We start from the raw sequence: 10,802 nt of genomic DNA on the forward strand, positions 1-10,802 counted from the left end.
ATGGAGTACTGTCAGATCTCTGTGACAATGGCCGAGCTATGCATACTATTGCTTCATTCTGAGGAATATTGGTATATAGGGACTCGATATCAAAGGTGACTACTGTGAGAGTATCAATATCAATGGATCTGCTCTGTAGTTTGTTAATGAGGTCTGCTGAGTCTCGACTGTAGGAGGGAAGAGTCTGTACAAGTGGTTTCAAAAATTCATCATAAACGAAAGAACTCAACTCACAGTCTTTAGAGTGTAACGGGTGGCGACCCAAAAATCACAAAAATAACAAATGAAGTTGTCAGCACTCACAGATAAGTATATAGTATGTATATCACTTCTTTAATGATTCACAGCAGCAAAAAAAACGTGTTTCAGCCCCAGGTTGTGGGTGTGTGACCGCTACTAAACATCAGCCAGGAACCTGCTGGGGATTACAACCAGCTGATACAAATCATCCAAACAGGCATCATAAAAAATGTACTAATAAGAAAAATAAGAAAATTTGAGACAGTTTAAGCCATCAGAGGAGATTAGGGTTGCAAAGGGGTGGAAAATTTCCGGTAAATTTCCGGAAAGTTTCCGGTAAATTTCCATGGGAAGTTAAGCTGGGGAATTTTGGAAATATTCCAAATTCGAAACTTTCCATGGGAATTATGGGAATTTATGGGAATTTATGGGAATTAACTGGGAATTGAGGGTAATTTAATGGAAAGGTATCATATCCAAGCATAAATATTTGTTTTGTTATAAGCAGACATCCATCCAAAATAATACAATTAAAACAGATTTATTTGTAAGTAGAACTTTATCAAGTGTTAAATATTTTATTGAACAATCAATTCTTTCATTGAAGAACAAAAACATGAATGTTGAGTTGCATGTAGGGGGCGTGGTCTCAACAGCCCTGCAGTAAGCAGTGTGCTATGTGTGCATGTGATTGAGGAATAGCATAGATATTCAACTGTACTTGCATGATATCTGGTTGTTTTAGTCAGGATTATGCTAAAATATGTTTTCCCCAACTATATTTAAGTTCCTTATTAAGAGCATACCTTCAATTTAGTAAATTCCTGGTTTATTCCCGTTTATTCCCGTTTATTCCCATAAATTCCCGTTAATTCCCATAAATTCCCGTTAATTCCCATGGAAAGTTTCCAACTTTGAAAATTCCCGGAATTTTGCAACCCTAGAGGAGATATATCGCATTATGTGATTACAACAACCAGATAGTGACCGATTGATTTACACACTAACAGTAAGAATAGCATGTATGTGGGTCTACATCTGTAACCTCATCATGTGCAGAATCTCCATAACAAATAGCCTATAAATGCATGTACATAAATACGAACAACCATCCTCAAGAAACAAATATTAGTCCGAAAAATATTAGTAAGAAAAATAGTAATCAGAAAAAATTAATAAGGAGGAAATATATCACATTCTGTGATTACAACAGCCAGATGAGTGACTGAGAGATCTACTCAATATATCACACATGTGATTGTAACAGCCAAATAAGTGACCGATAGATTTACCAAATATCTCATATATTGTGATAGTAACAGTCAGATAAGTGACCCCTAAAATTCAAAAATTCATCAACATATTGTGACAGTGGTTCTAGAAGAGAGTTGTTGCCTGAGACTATGGGGCGGCCTGGTACAGGAAATGTATCTTTGTGAATTTTGGGTAATGTGTATATAACTGGGACGGAGACGTTCTTATGAATCAAAAATCTCTCGTCTCTGTCGTTGATTTCACCACTTTGTAGTGACTGCCCGTTCAATCTGGGTCTGTAGCTGAACACTGATCAGAGAGCTGTCTCAGGATTTCCTCTTTGTATTCAGAGTAGTGTTGTACACAGACTGCACCGCCCTCGTCTGCACTCTTAATGATCATTGGAACATGGGATATTCTTGTCTGTGTTGATTCACTGCAGTCCTCCAGGTGGTAAGATGTCCAAAAAAATGAAGACAAAATCCACTGGACTCTTGGATGAGTGGTGAAACGTCTTCAGCTCTTCATTTTAGGTCCTATGTATTTTTTTTTTTTTTTTTTTTTTTTTTTTTTACATTAAATCTTGTTGGTATTCATGTATTTCAGGTGGTGCAAAAGCGTCAAAGCAGCTCTGGATTCACTGCGTTAACGATGGATTTTACTTCACGCTTTTGAGAAAACTTTTTGAAACAGTGTTTTGAAATAAGTGCAGTACATGAAGTTCATCGATAAGTCGTTTTACAAACAGTTACAGGGACAAATGATAAATAAAAAACAACCAAAAAGTGTTGAAGCGTTAATGATGAATCTTACCTCATGTTTTTGAGAAACTTTTGAAAAACAGTGTTTTGAAATGAGTGTATGAAATTTAATTTGTTTCATTAGGTCGTTTCATGAAATTTAAATGACTAAAACAGTTACAGGGACAAATGATAAAAACACAAGAAATATAAAAGAAGAAATAATAAAAGTGTTTTTTTTTCTCTCTTCTGTTCCTCCTCTCTTCTTCCTCTCAGATACTTTATACTGCGAGGAGCTGAATGAGAAAATCAGGCTGCTGTATCGTCTGCACATCCCACCAGGTAACACACACACACACACACACACACACACACACACACACACACACACACACACACACACACACACACACAGCGGTTTTACTGTCTTTCAACATGGTGAAACACATTAGCACTAAAGGCTGTGATTTATTGGTTGATTTGACTGTGTGTGTGTGTGTGTTTGTGTGTGTATGCAACAATGTGGTTGCCTGTATTTATGTGGACATAACTCATTTAAATGTGTGTGTGTGTGTGTGTGTGTGTGCGTGCGTGTGTGCAGCTCTGACAGAGAGTGAGGATGACCCCTCTCCGATGAAGAGCCCCCTGCTGTCCACCACCAGGCCGCTGTACGTCGACTTGCCGCCAGGTACGCTCCACACACACACACACACACACACACACACACACACACTCATTTACACTCTTAAAACACAGGAAGCCTCTCCATCTCACAAATTAATCCACTTTAATTATTAAACAGAATCTATTCACTGAATTGTTTGTCTCAAACGCCGGTCGGTTTCTCCAATATTGTTATTTTTCCAAAATTAAATCAACTCAGTCCAGTTCAGTTCATTCCCATTCAAACTGCATAAACAGACCAGCTCAGTCAAAATGTTGTTTATCACAGTAAAAAAATATCTGGAGCAAGAATGCAGATCTTTGTTGATTTTTCCAAGTTGGTAACCTTTTAAATTACACAGTAATGACTGGAAATCACTAAGTAATATCCAAATAAAATAGATGTAATAACTAGTTACAGCATTAGAATGACTGATAATTATTGAGTAATATACAAGTAAAAAAAAGGTACTTCTAAAGTAATTGTATTAGATAAAAGGAACAACCAGACTGTTGAAAACTCCAGAGCTGCAGGAGAAACACAGAAACTGACTCTGCACTGATTTACCGTCCAGGAGGGAGAGTCAGTACAGAGACGATGCTTTTTCATTAGGTTTTCATTTGCTTAATGTAGAATGCATACATTAATACATTATATATATTAGAAAAGACATACCAAGACTATGTGCAGTATTCACACAGGTACACAAACACACTCATAGCATGAGGAAAACATGTTCTGTTTTGAGTCTTCAACAGAAACTCAGTAGACTATAGTCACTGGATAGTAAGTTGAGTATCAACATTGCACTATCCAAGTGAAGTGTGAGTGGATGGAGTTGCGGTGACTTGTTGCCGGAGTTGGTGTCAGTGTGACTCCTTGGTGTGTGTGACTCCTCGGTGTGTGTGACTCCTCTGTGTGTGTGTGACTCCTCTGTGTGTGTGACTCCTCGGTGTGTGTGTGACTCCTCTGTGTGTGTGACTCCTCTGTGTGTGTGTGACTCCTCTGTGTGTGTGACTCCTCGGCGTGTGTGTGACTCCTCTGTGTGTGTAACTCCTCGGTGTGTGTGTGACTCCACGGTGTGTGTGTGACTCCTCGGTGTGGCTGCAGGTGCTGCAGAGGCAGGGGAGGAGGTGAAGGACTACCAGGAGCAGCTGAAGCAGATGCTGCAGGATCTGGTGAAGGAGAAGGAGAAAGACGTGGAGAAGCCTCTGCCGCTCATGAACCAGGTGCTGATCCCCTGGAGAACGTTAACGTATTGTAGGCTCATATCAGTTAACTCACCTGTCAACTGAAGGAAAAGCTGTGAAACCTGCACTGAAAAGCCCAAGAGCAGTAACTGCATGAGTAGTGAAGTATTGAGTCAAAATGTATCTCCTGCTGTTTTCAGGTTTCAGCTTTATTTGTCCCAGCAGGCCACAGGATTCACAGCAGATATTAAAAACAACATTATATAAGCAGTTTGTCAGCAGTGTCAGGCAGCCAGCATGAGAGCAGTGGACAGAAAATCATTAAAAAGCATTTATGGGTTTAATTTTTGTCTGTTACACATACAAAGTAGCTACTGCTGTTTGTCTTTGCTGGGTAATATACAGTGCATGTCAATATTAGTAAAATATCATAAAGAGCACTTTGTAACGTCTTACAGCTCTTAGAGAACAGTTCTGTTGTACTTTTCTGAACTTATTTTGGCATAACTTATCAAGTTTAACTAAATGTCCCTCAAAATGAGTCACAGCCTTGCAGCTCCTCTGAGGAGGAAGAATCAGAAAGAAGCAAATGACAGAGTTTTAATATTAAAATCATCATGTGTCAGATCCTCTGACTGAACTGCAGCTGAAATACTTTGGTTTTAACATTAATGCTTTGTCTTTTCTTTTTTCAAGAGTGGCAGAATTTGTCGCTCCTCTGAATTGATTAAAATATAACAATTGCCAGTTATAATAATAATAATAATAATAATAATAATAATAAACTTTATTTGTATAGCACCTTTCATACAAGAAATGCAGCTCAAAGTGCTTTACAACAAAGAAATTACATGCACCATGTGCTTCACATAAAACTTGATAATAATAGTAAAAATAAGAAAGATGAGAATAGAATACATAGAATGCATCTTCACATGAAAATAGACATAGAATGAGCATAAAAATAGGGATAGAATGCCATAATTAATGTAAAATAAGATGGAGAATAAAAGCCACTTGATAATAATAGTAAAATAAGATAAAAATGAGGAATGCATAACATAAGATGGAAAATAAAACCCACTGAATAATAATAATAATAATAAAAATAAAGTTAAAAAATAAAGTTATAATAATATAATAATTGCCAGTTAATATGGTAATGTGTTTACATTATGAGGATCAGGTTTTATTACATTTTCAACAAATTTAGGGAGACATTTTATTACACTTTGACAAGTTATTATATCTGGCAGTAATACTGTTAATATTAGTATCAGTGGTATTATTATAAATAACATGCATTATCAGTATGTGGTATCTGATCAGTGTTGGTGTCTTTCCCTCCAGCGGGAGTTCATCCAGTTCTGTAAGACGCTCTACAGCATGTTCCACGGAGACCCGGAGGAGAACGAGCTCTTCCAGGCCATCGCCACGGTAACCAGCCTGGTGCTGCAGATCGGCGAGGCCGGCCACCGCGGCCGCCGCTCGGGGTCAGAGGTCAGCGGCCGGGAGGAGGCGGGGCCGGCGCAGGGAGACCGCAGCCCCGAGTCTGTCTCCGGCGGTGAAGGTGAAGGTGGAGGTGGAGGTGAAGGTGAGAGCGTGGAGAGCGAGTGGACGGTCAGCCTCGCTCAGATCGTGGCGTCGCTGCTGACGGAGCAGGCGCTGGTCAACTTCCTGGAGAAGCCGGTGGACCTGACGGCGAGGATCGCGGCGGCGAAGGAGAAGCAGTACCAGCAGAGAGCCGGGCTGCTGGGGCTGCAGCAGGGGAACAGCTGACCGAGGAGGACGGAGGGTCGGACCCGACCGGAAGAGGCATCGAGTCATCTGCGATCTGTATCGGCCTGTATGGACGGCCAGGAGAAACTGATCTGCTCCTGCACAGCTCTCTGGTACAGGACCCCCACCACCCCCACCCCCACACCCCCATCCCACTCTTTCCGTCCCCTGAAGCTACGGTGGCCTGTAACTGACAAAAGTCGCGTATCTTGGAGGGTTTGAATCTCTCCTGGCTGGGGAAAACAGAAAACAGAGGAAAGACAGAGGTTTGAAGGGTCTGAAAGACAGAAACCTCAGCTGCTGGCCAAATAATCACTGAGTCACTGGTTATTGATCAACAGCCACGTCAAACCCCCGCAGATATATTCTGGTCATTTTGTGCTATGGGACAGTAAAAATCTTAGTTATTGCCCCTTTATGTCACCGAGAAGCTGCCTGGCTGGACTGTGTGTAGCGGCAAAACAATCCATGCTAACAATTTCCAGCATGATTTGAGGGGTTTTTTCCAAATTTTTTTACGTTTTCCATCCCTTTAATATTAATTAAGACTGTTTTTTTCATGCGTACGCCACGATTAAAGATGCTTTAAAACCTTTTCAAAAGCACTGGGATCTAAAACAGTAAGGGAATAGAGAGCCTAAGCCCCTCCCCTTCCGCTGTCCACCATGGGACCTTATTTCGGAAAAAATATGTTCGGTAGTCAACGGCGAGAGACAAATAATTGTTTGATCCCGTTTGAATTGTGCCATGAATTACACATATGATGTTTTGTCAATTTAAAAGATAATTTTGCAAGTCAAGAAAGTGGCAGTTTGACTACCGTACATATTTTTTCTGAAATAAGGTCCCATGGTGGACGGCGGAAGAGGAGGGACTTAGGCTGTCTATGCAGGAAATCAGCTCCAATCACACTGGAATTGTCCTTTAAATAAGACAGAAGTATAGAGGAGTCACACTCCTTTTCTCCTCTACAAGTCTCTATATGTGTGTTGAACTAGTCTCCAGCTGTGTGTTCAGACGTCTCTATAGTGAGGACCTGCAGAACTTCAGCGCCAAATCCTGAAAGCAAAGTGGCCCCAGAACTTTAAAGCAGCACAAATCAACAGAGAACATGCAGCAGATATTGGCAGTTAGTTAGTTATCTGCATTTTCAAATACAGCTACATCCATATACTGTATGAAAATATGAGGAAGGGGAGGACGAGGTGGAGCCTGTAGCGTCTCGAGGCCACATCCTCGACTCTCTGCTGTAATGAAAATCTGAACCAAACCAAATCTAATTATGAAAAGAGAGAAAATAAGAGAACACACAGGATCTGATGGACAGTCACTTTCCCCTGCACTAAACTCCAGAACTTTTCCACGACTTCTCCCTTTTCAAATTTCCATGACCAAATTTTAATGAGGCTGAATTAAAAAGGAAGCAGAGTTATTGGTTTATTTCTCTGAATGAAACCTGTCATTTTGTCAGAAGCAGCAAGGTGAGCTGCTGCCGGGTCAGGAAGGCGAGGAGTGTGAGGAGAACAGGCTTGAACCTGCTTCACATGGAAGCCTCTGGTGAAAGTGGCCTTTCCTTCTGAAATCAACACACACACAGGACACTGGATCTGTATTCATAAAGCCTCACATGACTTTATCATCATGATTTTAACTAACTCGCGTCAGCACTCCTTTTATACGGTGGCCGAGACGTGTCGGAGGAACTGCATATCCAAAATGCTTTGCAAATTCGAAAAACACAAGAACATTAACGGAAAACACAAATGCAAAAATCACAACACAAATGCAAAAGCCACAACATAACAACAGACGTGAGCAACAACGGATGTTGACAATGAAACGGGAGGACTACTATTGCCTGCACAAGATGGCAGAGTACATAAATATGAAAATATAAAGACTTTGAACAACATTGCTCATTTGTGACAATCACATAGCGATAGTAATCATAGTTAGCTAGCGAACGTTTCACTTACTTCTCCAACAGGCAAGAACTTTCCTCTTCCACATGTGCAGCCAATAATAGTCCACCGGCAATAATAGTTGATCGGCCCGTTTCATTGTCAACATCCGTTGTTGCTCACTTCCATTGTGATGTTGTGGCTTTTGCATTTGTGTTGTGATTTTTGCATTTGTGTTTTCCGTTAATGCGCTTGTGTTTTTCCAATTTGCAAAGCGTTTTGGATATGCGGTTCCTTCGACACGTCTCGGCCACCGTACTTTTAGCTCCATGCTGCGGTGGCCGAGAGAGCTCGACGCACTGCGACTTAAGAAAACACATGCAAATAGACGAAACACAAGCAAATTAAGAAAACATCTTCATCAAGTTGACAACACGTGCGCTGCAAATACACACAGAGAAACCAAATACACAAACGCGCTGCAAGTAGCACAGACGACAACGGATCTGTTTCCAGGAGACACAAAAAAGTGATGAACCCGACTGGGACACACTTGTTGTTCAACGCTTTGTGACTTTTGAAGTTATTGAAGTCGGCTACTCGTCAGTGGTGTTGGAAAATGAGCTAAAATGTAAGTTTTTTTTTTTGGTTTATTTTAACATTGTGATCGCATGATTCAAATGGACTGCATTTATATAGTGCTTTTATCCAAAGCGCTTTACAATGCCTGCATTCACCCATTCACACACCGATGGCGGCAAGCTACCACGCAGGGTGCTGGCACAACCATCGGGAGCAATTTGGGGTTCAGTATCTTGCCCACAGGACACTTCGACATGCGGACTGGAGGAGTCGGGGATCGAACCACCGACCTTCTGAATAGTGGACGACCCGCTCTACCTCCTGAGCCACAGCCGTCCAGCTCGTTGTTCATTGAACAACAAGCGTGTCCCAGTCGGGTTCATCACTTTTTTTGTGTCGCCTGGAAACAGATCCGTTGTCGTCTGTGCTACTTGCAGCGCGTTTCTGTATTTGGTTGTGTTGTGTGTGTTTGGTTGTGTTGTGTGTGTTTGGTTGTGTTGTGTGTGTTTGGTTGTGTTGTGTGTGTTTGGTTGTGTTCTGTGTGTTTGGTTGTGTTGTGTGTGTTTGCAGCAGCATGTGTTGTCAAATTGATGAAGATGTTTTCTTAATTTGCTTGTGTTTTGTCTATTTGCATGTGTTTTCTTAAGTTGCAGTGCATTGAGCTCTCTTGGCCACCGTACCATTCGACTTTGTGGAGAAAAAAAAACGCAAAACAATGGAGTTTGGTGTGGAGAAAATGTTTCAGCGATCTGACACATCAGCGGTAAACAGCGGTCAGGTTTTGGCGTCAGTCCCTCGTGTTTCTAGATGGGAGAAAGTCTTGTTCTTGCTGCACTGTCACTGTCGCTCTCTCCGCCTGCACGTCTAACACAGCTGCATGCAACAAGTTCACACTCACTGTGTGAAACGCAGGAAATCACTGACTGCTGAGGCAGGCAGAGGGACAGAAACTACATGACACTTCTCAAATCTCAAATCTGAGCGTGGATTTCTCCTTTAAGGCAGACAGTCAGGAACTGTGTTTTTGTTCCGGGGTTTTTCCTTTGCACGAGTGCTGGTGAACCACACTGCACCGCTGAGGCTGGTGGTGCTGATCAGCTTGTGTGCCACTGCCGCTCACTTCGGCTAAATACAAACATAAATGTTATCAGGGTTGGGGTCAATTCATCAGTTCCAATTCAGCTGAGGAATCAGAATTGGAATTTGAAAAAAAAAAAAAAACGCCAGGAAACCGAATTGAATTGAATTGGAATTTCAGGACGTTTCTGTGAAATTCATGTTTTTTTGTTGTTTTTTTTCTTCCCACATATCTGAGAGTCCACATAGTGTTATATATGATCAATACTGAATATCATGAAATGTTAAAGGAACCTTTCAGCTGGTGTTTGATGCAGAACATGTAATGGTAATACATACATTATGACTGAATGTGTTTGATTTGTTGAACTGTCTTTCATTTGATTCATAATGTTTTGATTTATAATGTTCAGCGAGTCGAGACAAACTTTCTTAGTAGAGGAATTTCATGGAATTTCATGGAGTTCAGTTCAATTCACACACTGTTTCCTCACAGCTGGGAGACTTTCACACTGCAGGAGCTGACTGCAGTTTAACATGCATTCTCACTTCAGTTCATGAATGGACCAAACCCTGACTGCTATTTAGGAAAAGCAAAATGAAAACACTCAGCACTTGTGCAGAGGAAAGCCTGTTATATATAACTGTTAATGTAACAACTTCCCATTAAGCGTAATAAACCATTAGCATAACAGCAGTTTGCAGATGATACTGTAATAATCCTGTTAACGTAAATAATTTATCATTATGTTTCCATAAACATAATGATCATTACATTTTGGATTTTATTGAATTAGCATCCCTTTTTCAGATGCAGAACCAAATTTGTGACTGGGTTGCAGAGGTGGGGACTCAAGTCACATCACTTGGACTCGGGTCACAGTTTTAATTGCTTGAGACTCGACTTGATGCATGAAGAGAAGACTTGAGACTCGACTCGACTTGGGTTCTGGTGACTTGGGACTTGACTCTGACTTGTACTCTGATGACTTGAAAAGGTTTCTAAAGTCTTGACATGAGATCTTGTGTTTGTGTAAATGACTTAGATTGAAAGTGATGAGATTTGTTCCAGCAGACTGAATTTAAATTGTTTTCTGAATTTGTATGGAATGATTGAATTTATTGAAGTTGAAACTGATTATAGAAATCAAACTCATGATGCTCTTACCAAGTTTTTATCCTATTAAAACCATATTGCACTGAAAAGTCCTAGATATTTAGTTTTCTTTAAGATATTAAATTCATACTGGATTCTTTGATTTGTTCTGACTTGACTTGCTGTTCTACATTTAGACTTGAGACTTGTGCCTCAAGACTTGAGACTGACTTGGGACTCAAGCAAAGTTGACTTGGTCACACCTCTGCTTTATAAAAT

The 10,802-nt window shown here is 40.7% G+C and overlaps 1 protein-coding gene across 2 annotated transcripts in view; it reads left to right on the plus strand.

The window, feature by feature from the left end:
• Window positions 1-5,869, plus strand: part of LOC139644698 (TBC1 domain family member 8) — a 59,606-nt gene extending 53,737 nt beyond the window's left edge. For both annotated transcript variants that reach the window (XM_071520155.1, XM_071520156.1), the window contains 4 exons: window positions 2,511-2,576; window positions 2,836-2,922; window positions 4,024-4,127; window positions 5,439-5,869. In XM_071520155.1, the coding sequence (XP_071376256.1) occupies window positions 2,511-2,576; window positions 2,836-2,922; window positions 4,024-4,127; window positions 5,439-5,867 (686 nt within the window). In that variant the 3' untranslated portion in view covers window positions 5,868-5,869. The remainder of the gene's footprint in view (window positions 1-2,510; window positions 2,577-2,835; window positions 2,923-4,023; window positions 4,128-5,438) is intronic.
• The last annotated feature ends 4,933 nt before the right edge of the window (window positions 5,870-10,802 follow it).

The sequence above is a fragment of the Centroberyx affinis genome, unplaced genomic scaffold (genome assembly GCF_046629955.1).
Source record: "Centroberyx affinis isolate AG114_WGS23_722 - 3 ecotype Tasmania unplaced genomic scaffold, CSIRO-AGI_Caff_v1 ptg000773l_1, whole genome shotgun sequence".
Classification (NCBI taxonomy): domain Eukaryota; kingdom Metazoa; phylum Chordata; class Actinopteri; order Beryciformes; family Berycidae; genus Centroberyx; species Centroberyx affinis.